The sequence below is a fragment of the Lissotriton vulgaris genome, chromosome 11, assembly GCF_964263255.1.
Source record: "Lissotriton vulgaris chromosome 11, aLisVul1.2, whole genome shotgun sequence".
In the NCBI taxonomy this organism is placed as follows: Eukaryota; Metazoa; Chordata; class Amphibia; order Caudata; family Salamandridae; genus Lissotriton; species Lissotriton vulgaris.
In genome coordinates this window covers 222,265,503-222,285,509 of record NC_141699.1, presented here as the reverse complement: position 1 = coordinate 222,285,509, position 20,007 = coordinate 222,265,503, and the positions used below count along the sequence as shown (strand labels likewise).

Below are 20,007 nucleotides of genomic sequence, written 5' to 3'. Positions count from 1 at the left end.
AAATTGTCGTTAAAAATTTCAGGAAATTTCTCAAGTACACCTTTAGTGAAACCATCATTGCTAGATGCATCTAAGGTTAAGTTAACCAATGAGTCAGTAATAGGCTTTGCAAAACGGGGCTCATCAACATAAACTGGTGGAATTGCATTAGGATCTAACTTGATTCCTAAGGCGCGTTGATGAGGCCAACCAAGGATGGACACCCCCTTGGTAGCAACATAAACTTTTGCTCTAATATCCCAGCTCTTGAAAGATAACTTGGCCCAAAAAAAAACCTCTAAGGCAATCTTTCGTCCCGTGTAACCACCAGGATATATATCAGGACTCAAAAGTTCTCTTTGATGCCATAGTTGTTCAAGGATATTCTTACCAATAATGGTGTACCATGCACAAGAATCGACAAAAATTTTAATAGGTTTGTCATCAAAGAAAATTGTACAAGAAGGGAAATTCTTTTCAAAACTTTCATCAACAGAAAGTATGCAATTCAGGCTATTAAGAACTTCCTCTTCCTCAGGGGAAATGTAATTAATTCTTTGACCAGACCTGCACACATTACCAAAATGCCCTTTCTTCTTGCATTTGATACAGATTTTATCCCAAGCAGGACAACCTTTGTAATTTCCAACATGGTTGGAACTACCACACCTATAGCAGAATATAGTACTTTTTTTAACAAAACTCTTATTATCGTTAGCATTTCTTACATATTCTTTTTTTTAAATTGGATTTAGTGTTGAAGGTACTTGAAGTGGGAGGACTGGTTTGACTTTTAACAATGGCTACTTCAACATCAGGAACATTTGCTTTTAAATTTTTCCCTCTGATTTCAGATACAAAAATTTCTGAGTGTTCTATACCCTTGGCTATATTAACTACAGCAGCCAATGTAGTCTCAGTCCCTAACCAAAGTCTTTCTTGGATCTTTTTACTCTTTGTTTTCATCATAATCTGGTCCCTAAGAACTTGCTCATATGATATGGTTTCAAAAGAGCAAGTGCAGGCAAGTGAACGAAGTGCAGCAACATAATCCTCAATTGTTTCCTCAGATTTCTGTTCGCGAGAATAGAATTTGAACCTTTCCATCAGTGTTTATCCTTCTACCAAAATGAAGTTTCATTTGTTTCGAAGCTTTGCTAAATACATCCATGTCACCTGCATCCTCCAAAGGTGGTAGGTTGTCAAATTCTTTTATCCCTGCGCCACCAAGACAATGTCTTAAAAGGGCAAGTTTTCTTTTTGCGAACAATCATCTTTTTCCAAAACATCCACATATGCAATAAACATGGGGAACCAAAGGTCCCATTCAATAGGAGGATCACCTGCAACCTGAAGGAAGTGAGGTGGTGCTGCGATATTAGACATCCTGTAAATAAAATTTTAATGTTAGTTCACAATTTACGAATTTTAGAACAGTATAAGTGAATAAATGTAAAAGTTTATATATATATATTTTTTTTTTTGAAGAGGTGTGCAAATCACCGTGGAGATTTGCAGCGAGATATTCCAAAGAGGTGTGCAAATCACCGTGGAGAAATGCAGGAAAGCGTTTAAATAGATTTCGAGTTGAAAATATTTTAGTTCAGATGTACACGTTAAATCCACAAAAGGAAACGAAGTTATTTTTAGGAAAACGAAGCTATTGCTTCAAACTGCATCAAGATGGCCGCCGTGAGCGTGTAGTCATGCGCGATGACGTGCGCGATGACGCTCGTGTCCCAGGATGCACTGCAATTGATCGGCAGAGTAAACGTAATCCGGAATGCTCGAGACAGAAGCTCGAGGTGAGTTCCTCAATATGTTTACTTTCAAAACGAGCGATGATAAAAGTGTGCAAGCCAAAGATGAAGGATTTTTAAGTATTGAATGTGAAAACCGCTCGATGAATGCGGTCGAGGAGTAAAAATTAGATGATGAAGGGGTAAATACGTAAAGTGGAGATAAAAATCCAGAAGAAACTTGAAAAAGGCTCACTTACGTTTTAGAAGAAATGTCAATGTCCGACAAGTTCTTTAGAAAGTTCACAGGAGTATAGCTGAAGTTTCTCACCGCAAATGAGGTTTCTTTAAGTTGGCAAAAGTAAATTTTGCATAAAATTGAAGACAAGGAAAGATAAGAACGCTGTCTTCGTAAATCCACTGCTCCCAACGTCGCCAGTAATTGTGTAGTAAACCAAACTACACTGGAAGTAGGTTCAAGTAGATTTATTCATAGGAAGAACAGCTTGACAACCACAGGTAGCAGGACATGTCTTCATACCATCAGCAAGCCAGTAACGGTCCCAGTCAAGGGAAAACATTCTAAGTTGCACAGACCATTCTAAATGACATAAAGAGATTCCAGATGACATAGAATCATGGAATACCACAACCACCTCCTGAACTACATGGATTGAGACTGCTCTCGAGAAAGGTGATGTCAACCATGCAGGATCCTCTATACCACTCTTTCCTGGCTTCATAGAAGCTGTGCAAGAGGTGCACTGGTTGTTTAATGTAATCATGAAAAAGCTACAATCCTGGAACATCGCCTATGCTATAATGTACCCTGCCCAAATCAGGCACTATATTGAAGGCAAACATATATGTTTGGGGGTCCGCATCTGGCACTCTGATTTCTTAAGAAACATGTAAAGGGGAAATCGGGTGTGTCCACAAGGATTGCTTAGAATGAACTGGCATATGTTAGGGACAATAATGATTAAGCTTATCCTTTGTATCCTGTTTTGAATTACATTTTTGAATTATTGGGTTGTTGATTAGATGGCTTTTTCTACTCCATGTTGTGATGCCCTATAAAAATTACCTGTAATTCCCTGCCCACAACATCTGCTCATGTCAATGCTCCTTGCTTTGTTATAATCATTGTAGGCAGAGAGAACCACATGATTTCTTCCTATAAAGTGTCTGGGGAGATGGCATGACCGTATGTTTAATTTAGTGTTTATCGCTGTGTACTGTGGAGTGGTGTGGCTCACTGGTTAGAGGCGGCAGACCCGTAAGCAGAGAATGGCCCGGGACCAGGGTTCAATTCCCGATGTGGCAGGGTCGTGGACCAAGGTAAAAAAAACTGACTTGATAATTCTCGCCTCGGTGCCTACTCTAACCAGGGAACACACTTGGCAACTCTGGGCATTAAGCTTGCCTCATCTCTACAACGACCCACCCACAGATGCTGGGGATGCCTGGTTTCACCTTGGAGATACCCAGAAAGGGACCATCTCACAGGGAAAACCAGGACAGGTTCCCCAGCGGTCTTCTGTGCCAGGATACTCCTTGGAGTCACAGTGCGCTTTACAAGTACACCCACACACTGGTGGAGGACACTGAAGGTGGTATACTTCACCCCTTAGAGGTGGCAGCTTGGATGCTATACGGGTGGAATTTAAATGGCTAATATTAATTCAGTGTGGTGGGATGAACTCACTGTCAGTTGGGGTCCGCAGTGGGGGCAGCCGTGGGTAAGCCAGCATGAATATGATACTTAGTTTTCCAGCAATATCAGTAAATACTAATAATAAGATTTGCATGGGCATTATTCTGTACGGTATTATATCACTAATGTGCTTTATAGCCTAATATTATGATTGCTAACCTGGAATGAAAGAGGACTAACTCACTAGAAAAGTTACAACATACCCACATAGCCACAATGTATGTATGGCGGTCATTCAAGAAGTATATTTAGCTCACTTTTAAGATAAGGCTAGGACAGCTAATATATTTGGTAACTGTATATACACCATCAAATGGAAGTGTGTGATGGTCTAGATTTGGAGGGGCTTCTCACTCCTCATCATAGAACTAGTTCCCTATTCTGAAAGCAGGCATGTCTTGGAAAGTCTAGTAATCACATTCATCAATGTACACAGCATTAATTAGCAAAATTCCACACTGATCTAGATTCTAAGCATAGAAAACTTGACTCTTAGACCGTAATATTGGGAGGGGACGTTATCTCTACTATAAATACAGACTAGGACAGATCTCAGGAGGTATCTTTGTTTATGTCTTACATAGGGAGATTTACTGCATTATAGATCACAAGCAATTGATCGGTATTTAGAGATATAGGCACCCGATCTTAGTGGATTTTCCATTCTATTCCTGGGAACATGATACACACTGTCACATTGATTTCTAGCTGGCCACATGGAATGTCAATGCATGGGTACATCTATCATGCATGTTATCCAACAACTCACCAGCTTTACAAACGTGGAAAAAGTGGATACACAGATAGTACTTCCTCAAAGGAAGCTTACTGGACTTGGCATGCAAAGTTGGGATGAGAGAGGCAAACCGAGAGTTTATTTGTACCAATGTAGGTTTTGGTATGACACTATGGAATAATGGCATGCCTTCGGAGCCCATATAACTGGTCTATACACCATGAAGCAATTGTGCAATCCTAAATCGGTCTGCAGCAGCATGGACAGATTGCAGGTGGAGATCAAGAGCCTCAAAATGCTCACTAATGATCTGGAGATGGCAGGGTCTTCAAAGAGATCAATGGGAAAAAGCAAGAGTTGCTTGCTTGCAGAACAGCATATACTTTGCTGTAGTTTGAGAGGAGTGACCCAAAAATGTAACATAATCAACTATTGGGGTACAAGAAGTCAGCAGAAACCTGGAACATCTGCAATCAATCAGGAGTTTGTTAAAGCGCAACTACTCACCCGTGAGGGTCTCAAGGCACTAGGGGTGGGGGGGAGGGGGGGTGCAGGTTCCATTCCATCAAGGAGGGGGTCTGTCGAAGAGCCAGGTTTTGAGGTTTCTTGCGAAGATGGGGAGCGATGTTGTATGTCTGAGGTGGACCGGAAGGGCGTTCCATGCTTTGGCCGCGAGGAAGGAGAAGGAGCGGCCTCCCGATCTGGTCTTTCTGGTGCGAGGGACCACGGCGTAGGAAAGCTGGGCTGATCGTAGGGTCCTTTGGGGTGCGTGGAATTTGAGTCGGCTGTTCAGGTATGCTGGTCCGGTGCCGTGGAGAGCCTTGTGTGCGTGGGTGAGCATTTTAAAGGTGATTCTCGCCTCGACGGGGAGCCAGTGGAGTGTGTGCAGGTGCTGGAAGATGTGGCAGTGTTTTGTCAGGTTGAGGACCAGTCTTGCGGTGGCATTCTGGATGTTCTGTAGCTTGCGGATGAGGTTTTTGTTTATTCCGGCGTAGAGTGCGTTGCCGCAGTCGAGTCTGCTGGTGACCAGGGCGTGAGTGACTGTCTTTCGGTGTTAGAGGGGGATCCATTTGAAGGTCTTATGAAGGAGGCGGAGGGTGTGGAAGCAGGAAGATGAGACAGAGTTGATCTGGTGGTCCATTTTGAGCTCGGAGTCCAGGATGATTCCCAGGTTGCGTGCATGGTCTGTGGGGGTTGGCGGGTTTCCGAGGGCGGTGGGCCACCAGGTGTCGCTCCAGGCGTCGGGGTTTGGGCCCATGATGAGTACTTCTGTTTTGTTGGTGTTTAGTTGTAGGCAGCTGTTTTTCATCCATTTGGTGACGGCTTCCATGCCTTCTCGAAAGTTGCGTCTGGCGGTGTTGGGCTCGTTGGATAGGGAGAGGATGAGCTGGGTGTCGTCTGCGTATGACACGATGTTGAGTCCGTAGGTTCTGACAATGGGGGCAAGTGGAGCCATGTAGACGTTGAAGAGCGTCAGGCTGAGGGAGGAGCCCTGGGGGACTCCGCAGGTGGTAGTTGTGGGGTCCGAGAGGAAAGGGGGGAGTCTGACCCGCTGCGTTCTGCCGGAGAGGAAGGAGCAGATCCAGTCGAGGGCCTTGTCCTGGATTCCTGCATCGTAGAGTCTGTGTATTAGAGTGCGGTGGGAGACTGTGTCGAACGCCGCTGATAAGTCGAGGAGGATGAGGGCTACTGTTTCTCCTTTGTCCAGTAAGGTGCGGATGTCGTCTGTTGCGGTTTCCGTACTGTGGTTTTTTCTGAAGCCGGATTGGGAGGAGTCGAGGATGTTGTGTTCTTCAATGAATGTGGTGAGTTGGCTGTTGATGGCTTTCTCAATGACTTTCGCTGGGAACGGGAGCAGGGAGATGGGTCTGTAGTTTTTGAGGTCGGTGGGGTCCGCTGAGGGTTTCTTCAGGAGGGGGTTGGCCTCGGCGTGTTTCCAGTCGTCGGGGAACGAGGCGGTCTCCAGGGAGCGGTTGATGGTGTGGCAGAGCATGGGTGCGATGGTGTTGGCGGCTCTGTTGAAGATGTGGTGGGGGCAGGGGTCCGTGGGGGCCCCTGAGTGGATTGACTTCATTGTCTTCAGTGTGTCTTCGGTGGTGAGGGCTGTCCAGTCATCAATCGCTGGTTTCCGGGTGTCGGGGGTGGTTGGTGAGGGTTCTGTGTGTTGGTTGTCTTCGTCGAAGTTGTCGTAGATGCTCTTGATTTTGTGGTGGAAAAAGATGCTGAGTTTGTCGCAGAGGTCTTGTGAGGGAGGGATGTCGGTAGACTCGCTGGTGGGTTGGGCGAACTCCTTGATGATGCTGAAGAGTTCCTTGCTGTTGTGTGCGTGGGTGGAGATTCTGTCTTCAATCACTTTTTTCCTCGTTTCTCTGATGAGTTGATGGTGGGCGTTGGTGGTAGCTCTGAAGTTGTTGTGGGCTTCTGTGGATTTGGTGTTTCTCCAGGTCTTTTCGAGGCGGCGGCATGTGCGCCTGGACTCTCGAAGTTCGGTGGTAAACCATCTGGCTTTCTTGGCACGGGAATTGTTGTTTTTCTTGAGGGGGGCTATGGTGTTGGTGCTATTCGAGATCCATCTATGCAGGGTTCGGGCTGCGGTGTTGGGGTCATCGTTTTCCGCGATGGTTGGGGTGGAGTTGTTGAGTGAGGAGGTGAGCTGGTCATCGGTGATTTTGGTCCAGTTTCTTTGTGGAAGCAGGTGCTGGTGTCTGTGGATGGTGGGTGTTCTGAAGGTGAAGTGGACGCAACGATGGTCGGTCCATGGGAGTTCGGTGGTGTGGCTGAAGGTGATGGAGTTTCCTGTAGTGAAGAGGGGGTCGAGGGTGTGTCCTGCTGAGTGCGTGGGCTCGGTCACGATCTGGCGGAGTCCAATGTTTTGATTGGCGATGTGTTCTTTTTGCCTTCCATCAACTGAACTCTTTGCTCCATCCCAATGATCTTATTTTGTATCATATGAAATTCATTTGTCCTGATGATGACCTTCAAATTACCACAGGTCCAAAAGCCATAGCTGATTCTGGAAAATCTAACTAAATATCTATGAACAGATTTTGCTCCGGAGTTCTCAGGACCCAAAATTGTATAAATTAGTCGAAGGTAGAATTGTTCCATTGCTTATTGTATTACGCATACTATTATACTGTTTTTTCTGCATTCATTGTATGCTCACATGAGCACTGAGCTCTGGTATGAGGCTGTAAATACAAATGTCCTTAAAAGTATACAAGTGGTTCCATTCTTCTTTATTATTTTTCATTTGAATGATTGTTCATTTGTGTATTCCTAATTGATTTCACCAGACAGACTCTTTGTTCTATATATGTCCCTAAATTTTAGAACATTCAATAATAATGCACCGAAGGACTAGTCATCCAGCCAAACTTTAGGCGAATGCCACTTAAGATACTGCACAGAGGATACTACAATAGATGCAGACCATACAAAATTAGACTGACCTCAAATAGTAAATACCTCAAAAGCAAAACAGAGGAAAGGGCTTGCATGCAAGCTATCTGGGCTCCTAGAGAGGTACAGAGGTTTTGGACAGAACTAGGGAGAAATTGTTAAATGTTTGGGAGTGGAGATCTCATTGCTAGTGCTAAAACTGCAATATTTGACTCTGACTTACCCAGGCACAAGCTGATACTCTAAGCATTGGAGCTAACTGGGGTGCAATGTGACATAGTAAGAGAATAGTTGGAATTTGAGTTCACCTACCATGGAAAAGTGGTGTAATCCATCAATGTTTTGAGATAGTCAATGTGATCTGTGCAGGGGAATGTCCTTGTAAGTTGCAAAACATTTTGGGTACTGTTGAAAATTGGGTTTTGGGTTGGTTAAGGTATGCACTTAAGCCAGGCAGAACCCACCACTCGAGCCAGGGTATGGAGTTAAACACACAAGATAACCCCTGCTCAGCCCCTTGGTAGCTTGGTAGAGAGGTCAGGCTTATCCTAGAGGCAATGTGCAAAGCATTTGTGCAACACACACACACCAGTGACACACTAGGCACACCAGAAAGAGAGACTCCACACAAGCTTATATAAAAATATCCTTTGTATTGTACATAAAACACCTTAAATCACAATCACATAAATTACTTTGCCAACTAGGCAACTGTCTTGATGTCAAATAGATCATATATCACTTTGCCAACCAGGTAATTATCAAAACATTTCTAGTAAGTGCAATCCAGTAAATACTTATAGGTTGCACACATAATAAATCCACCACCACTGCACATATAACACATGCAATCCAGTAAATACTTATAGGTTGCACACATAATAAATCCACCACCACTGCACATATAACACATACCTTGCGGTAATATTCATTATCATGTCATGGTAAGGCATAAAACAATCTATACCTGGGAAAATGCAGCAGTCAGGGAACATGTTAGGGCCACCGGCTCACCTACAACAATGACGGCAGTTTTTCCGGTTCTATTAGCATGCAGAACTCAATCATATAACCTCCTATCAGCCCTCCATGGTGTATGAGTCACTTCGCTATGTTTGTTTACTATGGCCGATTCCAGATTGGTGGCCCATCCTGGGCTTGCCCCACAATGGCTACAAAAGTGCAAAATAGTGCCCCCCCCCCAAGTGTGGTCCAACAGGGGAGAGGGGTGCCTGCAACTGAAGGCTCAGTGGGGCGACCTCTCTGGATCCCATCGCTGCGTGTGACTTAAACAATATGTCGCTTCCTACTAACACACAGCATGGCTGCTATCAGGTGATGGCCCCAGGTGGGAGGCTGGGACAGGTACAATCCTCTGAGGTACCCCTGGGACAACTGGCCCTCCATACTCCTGGGAATTCACTTTTGCTCCTGTTGTGAGGCGGCCTCCGACAGAGGCTCGTTGAGGTGCCATGCTGACGGAGGTTTCCCAGGTGCGGCCACAAGGTAGGGACATCCAGTCATTGATCCTGATTGGCCCTGGGTGCAGAGAGGTCACCTGTTGCATTTTCCTTAGCTAGGGGGGGGCACGCTGGGGACAAACACCTGTGATGCTCTGTAGCTGCGGAGCTCTCAATAGACACTACTACAACCAGGGGCATACAATGCCCTCTGCAATAGTGGTGCTGGACGTAGGGCAATACTCGAGCCTACAAGTAATCCCTCTCAGGATACCCTGTCAGGAAACAGTTGGAGGGCGGCCCACAAAACCACACACTGCTGACTCTGAAGGGCAACACGCTGTTCATGGGCTCCCTGATGCAAAGTGAAGCACGCCCGACACATGCTGGTCTGAAAAAAAGAGCGCTTTCCCTACCCAGGTAACCACATACTGTGCTCAATATTCACGCTGGTCACATCAAGAGGCTGGGGGCAAAAACAGAACTCCCTACGCATTGGGTTCAACATAGGCAAGGAGCAGAAACAGCACTCTTTGAAGAGTACTGGGGGCACCAACGCAGGAGTTCAGACAGTAGTCCAGCACACAGGGTCCTTCTTAGCAAGTCAGCATAACACAGCAAAGTCCCATGGCCGTTCCTTCTGGCAGCCTGTCAATTACCTCCTGGCAATGTAGAACAAGCAGCGTCTGGTTATAAGTCCCACGCAGTGTCTAAAATCATGGGCTCACAGCCCCTGTACTTCTATTCCAAAATGCATTTGTTCTAGGTCTTCAAACAACTTTTAGTAGTGCACAACACCCCCTTATATTCGCCAGCCCGGATTCCAGACACACTAAGGGGGGAGGAAACAGCATTGTGAAAGGCAGGCAGGCACAGGCCTATTCATGTGCAGGTGACAACTCCACCCACCCCTCTAGTTGCAGACCAGACCTATTCAGCTCAACTATGAGTCACCCAGGAAAGCCAGGACATACCTCAACCCCCTCTGTGACTGTCTACAGTGAAGGCACATCCCCCGCTCCTATCAGACTAAACCAGATGGTGAATATACAACAAGGTAGGGCACAAAAAGTCAGAAGCACACAGAAATGCCTATTTGTAAAAGAGGCATTTCTAAAATAGTAATAACAAATCCGCTCTCACCAATAAGCAGGATTTATCACACCTATTCCAAACATACAAAACAAGGCCATGCTACCTCTTTCATATCAGACATTACCACTGAAACACATATCAGAAAATTCCCGATGGAAACCTATGAGAGAAGCAGCCTCACAGCAGTGAGAAGCCAAATAGGCTGTTTGTCACAACCAGGACATGCCACGCAACACAGGCACTTATCCTACCTTTTACCTAGACAGCACCCTTCCCAAAGGGCAACCTCGGGCCTAGCTTAGGGGTGACCTATATGTATTAAAATGGTAGTTTCAGATTGCAAACAACATAGGGGCCAGGTCCGTGTGACAGTAAACTGCGCACGGAGGCCCTGCAGGGGCAGAGGCCTGAACAGGTTTGAAAGGCTACTTCGGTGGGTGGCAAAAGCAGAACTGCAGGCACACTAGTAGCATTTAATTTACAGGTCCCGGGTATATGAGATACCACTGTACAAGTGACTTACAGGTAAAGTAAATAAGCCAAACAGGTGTGGACCAAACGTACCAAGTTTACAAAAGAGAGCACATGCTTTTTAGCACTGATCAGCAGTGGTAAACTGCCCAGAGTCATAAAGTCAACAAAAACAGGTCAGAAAAAATACAGGAGGAAGGCAAAAAGTGTAAGGATAACCCTTCAAAAAGGGTCAGGTCTAACAGGGACCCTTGTGAAAATACTAATGACCGGGAGAAGTGGCTGAGGGATCTTCTATCTGCAAACCTACAGATAATCACTAGAAGCCGGGCAACCAAGAACTCAAACGCGGCAATGCAAAGTGTGGCCCGCAGCCTCGAGGGGGCCTTCCTACGAACTAAGAAAGCTCTCCATTCTCCGGACTTCACCCCGTTAATTAGAGTGATAGATGCCAAATTGCTATCTACAATTGCCTTCGGTGCTACTACTTTTAAAGATAAAATGTTCACCTGGCTGGACAGAATGCAATCAGCCTGTTTTCACCTACCCAATTCGACCTCTCATGCCCAAATCCGCTTGGAGTTCTGCTTGCTCGCCAAACATTGGTCCATGAAAGCACGATACATTGCCTACTGTGCAAAAACAAAAGTGGCCCAAGCCTCCACATTAAAGAGTTGCGTCTGGTCACTGTTAAATAACCCCAGCTCTTCTTGGAATACATTTTTAACATTCTGCTTGGACGCTTTATAAGCCCACGATCTATGGGCGAGCTCACTACCCATAGGGGTTGCTGCCAAAGCCCTGACCAAACAAGTAAAAATACTATCTATGGAACACTATGCAATATCTGTGAAAAAGCTATCACATGGCAGCTGGGCGTTAAAACTCTACGATCTTAAAACCCTACCACACTACCTGTCATCTTCCATGAAGCCATTAGTGAAACACCAGTTAATGAGACTGCGTTTTTGGCTAATCCCCCTGGTGGGGTACAATTATGGAAGGAGGTATATGGCAGACATGTCCTCCCAGTGCCGCTACTGCAACAACGGGGAAGAAAATTTAACACACGTCCTGTGTATCTGCAGCACTCTACTCCCCCTTCGAACGTTTTGGTTGTGCCGCATTTGGAGAATTCTTAATGTGCGGACCTGCCACGAAGCCTTAGAGGAGTGTATGAAGGGGGAATCAGCTCAAATGCACTCCCGTTTAGTAATATGTATGACTAAGATTAATTCAATTCTACCAGCAGATACCACTCATGAACCCTTGCTGTGTCAGATATGAACTTGCGTTTCTCTTTTAAATTGAGAGCTGAAAACATTCTTTATCTTCCTTTTTGTACGAATTGCAATGATTTTAATTATTGTGCAAATGAATATATCTATCTATCTGCAATTAAACATGACAATTAAAATTATTTTGTCTGAGGACAAGTTATTGTTAGTTGACGAGTCAACCTCTTCACCGTGCAATGATAATGCAGGACTACTTTACTGCTGATGTTATGCTAACTGCCTGTCTTACTGAATGTTAAATAAATAAAATGTTTAGAAAATAGCATACTCTGAATATAGAGAGAAAAATATTTATCTACTGATATTGCAAGACAGCGCTAACAGGACCCTACAGTATCAGAGCGCTTTTAAATTATACATAGTATTACTCATGATTTACATCTGTTGAGTTCCTGCTCTGTTTATTTCAAAATGCAGTATTTTTACACCAACATATGGATAATGGAAGCAATGAAGTCTAATTGAGCCTAAGACTTTTTAGAGCAAGAAGAGTGTTTACTACACTACAAATTGGGGTTCCATGTGTTCGCCACAAGCATCAGTAGAATTAAAGCATTTATCAAAAAACCTTGCAACCAAGGAGATTGTTCTTTATTTCTGTGTTACATATTTAGTTTATTGTACATTAGAGTTTCAATATCCATTAGTAGTATTTCAAGCATTGATATTTGTGTATAGTGAAATATGGTAGTATCAAGTTTGCAAGAATTTGCTTAGTCATTTGTTTACACGGTTATTGAAGGCTTCAGAAGGTATTCATTGAACAAAAACCAACTAAAACAATCATTTGTTGGGCCAAGGAGAAACTGGTGGAATTTCTGTCAATCACCACAACTTTGACTTGTGCTCATGGTGAAATTGCTTTATTTGCTTATTTTTTTTAAAGCAACCCCCTTTCCATTCTCCTCTAATTCCTGTCCATGGCTCTCTTTAGGAAAGTTTCACAAATAAATCCTTCCTACTTTAGCATGTCTTTTGGTTTCCATAGAACTATGCTTCCACCAGCAGTTTATGCTTTGCTCTTCAGCCACATCGTGTGGGGACAAACATTGTTCACACTGCTTGCAAAAGCTGTGTTCTGATGGCTTGGAAACACCCTAAGTGTAAACCTTTCTGAAGCTATCTGGTGACTGGTGATGTTACTGAATTGTTGACCAGGGTCACAAGCCTTTTTATGTTTCCTCTATTAGGAGACTGTCTAATATCTCTTTTCAGTTAAAGATCCACCCAGTCCCTATAAATAAGTTCCTGTACCTTCATCATGAGCGAGACATTTAAACGGATGAGGCCGTGTGATGTATTTCTGGTTTTAAGGTGCTAGGTAAAGGGAGTGGCCGATTTGAATACTGTGTGAATTCTACCAAAGATTGGTACTTTCCTTCGAGGTGTCTTTGAATGTCTCTGTGAAACATGTCATCATGCACTCTGCATGAAATTAGGTTAGGGGTTAAGGAATTTTGCAAGGCCCTGCTTCAAGGATGTGTTGGGAAGCAGTGGTTCCAAGGAGCTGCAAGGCTACGATGCAAGGTCCTATGTTGAGGATACGTCGCACAACAGCTGGGTCCAAAAAGTTGTTGGGCTCATGATGCTGAGTCCTGCATCATCCTCGAGGATGCTGTTGAGGAGGGGCTCGCGATGCATAGGCCTACAATGTGTCATGCAGCTTCATTTCTAAGGAGACTGTGGTATGCGATGTGAGGTCCTGCGTTGGGGATACATTGCACAGCAATTCCGGTGATAAGTCTTGTGAGGTGCTGTGCTGCGCTGTGAGGTGCAGTGCTGAATTGTGTGGGTCTACTGGGACCACAGATGGGCTAGCAAAGCACCTTCAGACAAATATCCAAGGGTCCAAGACTGGGGTGGCACCACTTGGGGGAGCAGAACCCACAGCTGGCAGAGTCCAGGTGCTGTGTTCAATGTTGTTGGAGCCTGTTCTGTCCCTGAGGCTCTGATCAGGAGACTAGCCAACTGGCCTGTGGAGTCACTCTTGTGGTCCTGGGTTCAAGATGCAGGCCCTGTCCTTATAACTCGGACAGCAGGGTGGCAGAGTATAGGTCCTTCTTGCAGCAAAGTAGCACAGCATCTTTCTTCTGAATCTTCCACATATCCAGATGTGTACTGATAGATGGGTTTGCGGGTCCATTATTTTTACCTAGTGCCCACTTTGAAGTAGGAGAAGGTTCTTTAGGTTTCACCCCCTTGAAATGTCAAGCATCCCAGTCCTGCCTGCCCTGGTCCCAGCTTGTCAGGGGACATAAAAGGCTAGGGCCAAGCTCTTTGTGGGTGTGTTTAGGCAAAGCCCTTGTGATATGAAAGTGTGGTAGGTGACAGCTTCTCCCCCTAAATAAGTCAGAGTGGCCTAACACCTAGTCTCCCTTAAGTCTTATTGTTTGGAAGTAATACAGGGGCAGACTGAGGGCACCAAATGATAAGGACAAAAAAACTTTCTAAAAGTGGCATTTTTAGAATTGTGATATGAGGCTGTAAATCACAACTCTTTAGATACCAAATACAAACTGTCTACTTGCTCTCAGTTGAATGTTATCACTACCAGATGTGTTTGATCTTCAGACTGAAGACTCATCTGTGGGAATTGAATGATGATATCCCATTGACGACCCTACACATGACAACACTTCTGCAAATAACATATGATTAGGTGATCTTGCATTCCGCATTACCCACCCACAGTACACCTGTAGTACCCACCCACAGTACACCTGTAGTACCTATGAGATCTCCATTTAATATACAACTTTTTTGTTACCAAACAGGTTCTTAACTGTCCCAAATTTAGCGCTTTGTCCAAATAAGACATATGTACTGCCCAGCCACCTAAGACATGTTTAAGCACTTTGCCCAACTAATGCACATACATTGCCCTGCCCCAAAAAAAACACATTTTGGAATTTTGCGTCGTCTGTCCACCAGATTATGGCTCAATAAACTTTCATATGGATTGTAATCCTTGTTGTTTCATCTGAGCCCATGTTTCCCATACTTTACAATGACGCTGGCCATGATGAATATACCACTTGATTGAATGGTGATTTTACATTTAGATGTTGACTGATACTTCTAGATACTTCAACCACATACCTCTGGGTACCCAGCTATACTGAATGACTGAGCGCGTTAGCTCACGCTCTGCAGCACGTCACAAGGTATTGGACGGATCTTTGTGGATGCTGTGACTACATTGCCAATCATTCCTGATGGCCCCCAATAGTCTGAGCTTATCTCACACCCAATAGGAGTCTAATTAAAAGAGATGCACCAGGATGAATTAATTTCCATTTTCCTCTTACTGGGCACACCATTGCAAGGATGCAAAGACTCTGTCAGGTATGTCCTCAAACTACTGTTTTTCTTGACTCACGCCCCACTGAACTACCAGGCTATCAATGCAGCACCATTTAGTAAATGGGCACAAAGGCATAGTGAATGTTGACTTTCATGGACATCACCATGTGTTCTAACACTTGTATATCTATCACAGGCATTTTTTACCTTTTGGCAGGCAGTGTGTGGCTCCGATTGAGTAATGTACAAGTCGTCTATAATCATCTCCTAGTTGTTCAACAGTTAGTCTCTTGCTGTGTTACATTCCATAAAGTTTCCACTCATAGTAATACATTACCGAATGGTGCTCAATAACATGCCTGCAGCCATTGTCACACTATATTTGAGTTAAAGGGGTATGTGTGAGATCCTTTGATGCCTGTACCTCACTCTTCATTGTGAATACTTTGCTTTACTTTTAAAAGTAGATGCAACCCAGATTCTCTTTAAAAAAATCCTGTCTTTTATAAATTGTGCTATGCAGCTTCGCTTTCTATGCAGCACTATTAAGCTTAAGAGTGAGTGGTAAACCCATGCTGAGGGTAAGAGTGCTCATGACTCAATTCCCTGCACTAGTGTGTACAATGATGGTGGGCACTGACACCCAGGTCTGCTCACAATTACTTGGCAGTGGACTTTTTTCCCTAATTTTGTGATATGTTGAGAATGCTTTTAATGTCTTCTTCTATTTAGTTATAATATAGCATGACAGTGGATTCCCTTGACAACACAACTGTGGGCCATTGTCTGTACCTGCTGGCCCCCAAACATTAGACCAGCAGCAGGATTGATGTTCATTTTTATTATCACTGTGTGATTGTGAGAACTGGTCTAGATGAATGCCTCAGAACCCAGAGTTGGTCAACCATAAGGCAGAAACATGCTGACTATTTAAGGGAAGCATTTTTCCAGATCTCCGCTCACTTTACTTTTTAAACCTATCCACTGGAGGCACCTGAATAAAATGTACATTTATCCTACCAGAAGACATCTTCATACTCACTGCACTTTATAAAAATAGCACATGTTTTACAGGGCTAAGTGGGTGGCACAATCAGTGCTGGAGGCCCACTAGTAGCATTCAATTTACAGGCCCTGGGCACATGGGATACCACTTTACTAAGGACTTACAAGTAAATGAAAATGTGCAATTGGGTACAAGCCACCTCTACCATGTTTAGGGGAGAGAGCACTTTAACACTGGTAAGCAATGGTAAAGTGCACAGAGCCCTAGGACCAACAAAAACAAGATCATCAGAAATATGAGGGGTGAAGGTAAAATGTTTAGGGGAACACCACCCTAAGGCTGAAAGGTCTAACACGCTCTCTCCTGAAAACGTGCTCTGCCCAAACATGTTCGTCAGATGGGTGGGAGGGTGTTGCCAGCCCTATCTTTTGTACAGAAGAGGTTCTCCAGAGCCTAGGGCAAACCTAACCATTTTTTTAAAATTCTGTCTTGTTGGTGGGTTCAAAGGCTAAACAAGTCTAAGCAGTATGCTGAGTACAATCCATAAATTACCTGCAACCAATACAAACCAAGCTAGAGAAATTGAGAAAATTGAGCAGCATAAAGATGTATATTTTCTTGACTACAGGAGTGCTTGAAGGTTTAAATAAAGCAGACCTTCTGTATGGTGATAGCCTTCTAACTTTGCCACAGAGGAAGATGACTAGTGGTCCTCTTAACCAGTATTTAGTAGGGTTGCACACAATTATGAGAGAAAACATCCGACTAGGAGTGAAACCTCTGATTTGTTGCCACTCTCCTTCTGAAGTGAGCATTAGTCTGGTAAGTATGCATGCATTCTTTCTTCTGTGGCCTCCGCAAATATGGAGACGCTACCAGCAGATGGTGTTGGACTGCACCTGCCAGGGTTTCCTAATTTTAGGTAGCCCTGTACAAGGTCCAGCTGTTTGAAATGTTGAAATGAGTTTTTTTTAATTATCCTCCTGTGACGTTGCCCCACAGGTGATTATTGCTTACACTGCACTAAACATATAATTATGTTTAAGCATGTTGCTTATTTCTTTATAGACGATATCATGACTGTGAGCTTTTTTCGGTCATATATCCACATATCTAGTGAGGAGTAGCGCCATCCTTAGACCTTGTGCTCTTTTCTATGTAAAAGTGTATATGGGACTATGAGAATTCCCAAGAGATTCTTCACACTCTGCGTCAATATTCATAAAACCTTTCGACAGGCCTGCTGCAAAAGTGCTACAAATAAGATGCCATAACCTGTCTAAGATAGGAGTCTATTCTTTCATAGGTAGTTACTGCTCCACTGATACTCTGGATAATAACTAAGCCATCCTGAGATAGACGGTGCTGTCTGAGTAGAGTGGGGCACACAGCCTTGTCCTGCAGGTATGTTAATATTGTTTTTTATCTATCATGACAGCAGAACTTATAGCTGATAATTCTCAGTGACAGAGACTCAATAGGAAGGGAATATGATCTTTCCTGCCAGCTAAGTTGCCATGGTGAGTGGAATCCTGAAAAATATTCCTGTTATCTCTGGAATGGTTGTCTGTTCCTAACATCAATCCTTTGCAGGTAGGTGAAGAGAGTTCCCGAGACATGTGAATTTTCCCCACTGTTACATCTACAAGGGCTAATGAAAATGACCAAAACTGGCTTGGAAACATAACAGAGTTATCTGAGAAGCCTCAATATCACAGCAACCAACAGATCAGGAGAAATGAAAAACAGAAGATCAACAACAGAGTTATGAAAATGCATCAGCAAAGTTCATTGAGAGTGTGAGCATATCCCATCTCATATCCATAGTGCGTGTATTGGTCTTCCACAGTCCTAGAAGGAACAGAAAGCAGTCACCCCTGAGTTGAAGGCAGACTGTCTAGTTCTAATTGTTAGAAGAAATACCCTAAGTCTAAACTCCAGTTTCCTGTAAGAATGATCAAGCATGTGACTCCACAGGTTGCCACTACAAGGAGATTCAGAAATATAGGCACCTGAGATTTAGGTAATATTTAAATTCCACAACGGGAACTAGGTCACTTTTACATAAGTCCCAATGAGTGAAATTATAAGCAGCTGTATCCAAAGTTGTAGAATTCCAATAACTGGGATTTTCTCAAAACACTGGTGACTAGACTGTGTGATTACCAGTAAATTCATCATCAGCTCACCAATGAAATATGAACTTCTTTGAGATGGAGCCATTTCTTTGGGGCACCTTCTATTTTTATTGGGTAAAGCAAACATAGTATCTGAGGTTTCCTACCTCAGTGCTGTAAAGACTGGTTAAAAGTTTTTAGACCAGTAATTGATTGGGGTCCAGAGTCCCTGTATCATGATCCCTTGCAGAGGTTGAGGTCTAACAAAATTCTATTCATCAAAACAGGTTGAATATGTCCAGGGTGACTTGATTACATCCTCTTAAGATGACCTATGCCTTAGCGTCAATGTTAAAGAAAATATAGAAGCAATTGTGTAGGAACATTTAGAAAAATAGCACCTGATGTTTTCTATTTAGTTAGCTGTTAAGTAAAGTAATCAGAAAGGGGTAAAAGGTGCAAGTTGAATCTGCATATTCGCTTGAAAATATCCAGAATCTTTTAATGATCTATTACTATCCTTTCCTTTTAATACAGATGACAGGAAAATGTATAAGAATAAACACCTGATCAATGCTGGAAATTGCGGAACTTATGCAACTGTTGTCTTCCATTGTGAACTGGAAAGAGGCAACACAAATATTATATCTGGTAGGCTTATTGATGCATTTATAGTATGGGCTGGTATATGTACCCATGCATATTTGAAGAGGTATGAAGCAATGTGTTCCTGCATTGGACAATGTTCCGTTACATTAATTGATCATGCAAGTTTATAGTCGCCTAAACAATACATTTCTATGGGGATTTGTGGTTTGAAGAATAAAATGTATATTGTCTGTGAATGAGAAATTGCATTATTCAGATGTTGACTTATCTGAGGTCACCAGTGTTATACATCCTTCTTTTGAGTCTAGCAATTTAATCTGATCTTACTTGTTTTACAATTATGTAGTGGTACGGGTAAGTTAATATCACCAACTTTTGTAGACTGACCTCGACTTGCAGACAAGGAAGGCATTTGTCCAAAATATTTTCGATGAATGAGGATAAGAAAGGAACACTAAACAAACAAACTTTGCACATGGCATTAACATCTAATAGTGAGGAATTGTACTTTATTAGGAAGTGACAAATTCATGTGGATTTGGGATGTTATGGTTAGCTACTTTTTCACCAGTAACACAAGTGTAAAGCCTAAATCCTTTTGTTGTATAATATGGCCCTTGAAGGATTAGCCATGTGGAGTGAATAAATAGAAGATCGAATACAAGTTCCTGGAAAAGTGGTCTCTGGATCTCCAGAGAGTGATTGAGTTGAAGTGGAATGTGCAACTTCTATGGTCTAATAGAGAAAATATATATTCAGCTTTTTAAGATAAAGACTGCATCAGTAATTAAACACAACTGTCATACTCACACCAGTGCTGACAAGAGAGAGCATAATTCTCTCATTTAAGGCTAACGTTTCCCCTTGCTTCATCTTGATCCTCTTCTTATCTAAACATTTCATTGCATACCTGAAATAAGAAAAATTGGAAATAGATTGTAAATTAAGTATTTTAATAAAAGGTCACTAATCTTCAACTTTTGGCTACCATTAATGAAAAAATACATAGTTATATTTTTGTTTATCAAAATTAGATTCACATTTTACACCTTAAAAATATTTTCAGTTTGGAATG

At 43.2% G+C, this 20,007-nt stretch overlaps 1 protein-coding gene across 2 annotated transcripts in view; it reads right to left on the bottom strand.

The window, feature by feature from the left end:
• The window catches only part of GRK3 (G protein-coupled receptor kinase 3), a 1,062,914-nt gene that overhangs the window by 299,099 nt on the left and 743,808 nt on the right, over positions 1 to 20,007 (bottom strand). For both annotated transcript variants that reach the window (XM_086943135.1, XM_086943134.1), the window contains exon 9: positions 19,743 to 19,842. In XM_086943135.1, coding sequence (XP_086799261.1) covers positions 19,743 to 19,842 — 100 coding nt within the window. The remainder of the gene's footprint in view (positions 1 to 19,742; positions 19,843 to 20,007) is intronic.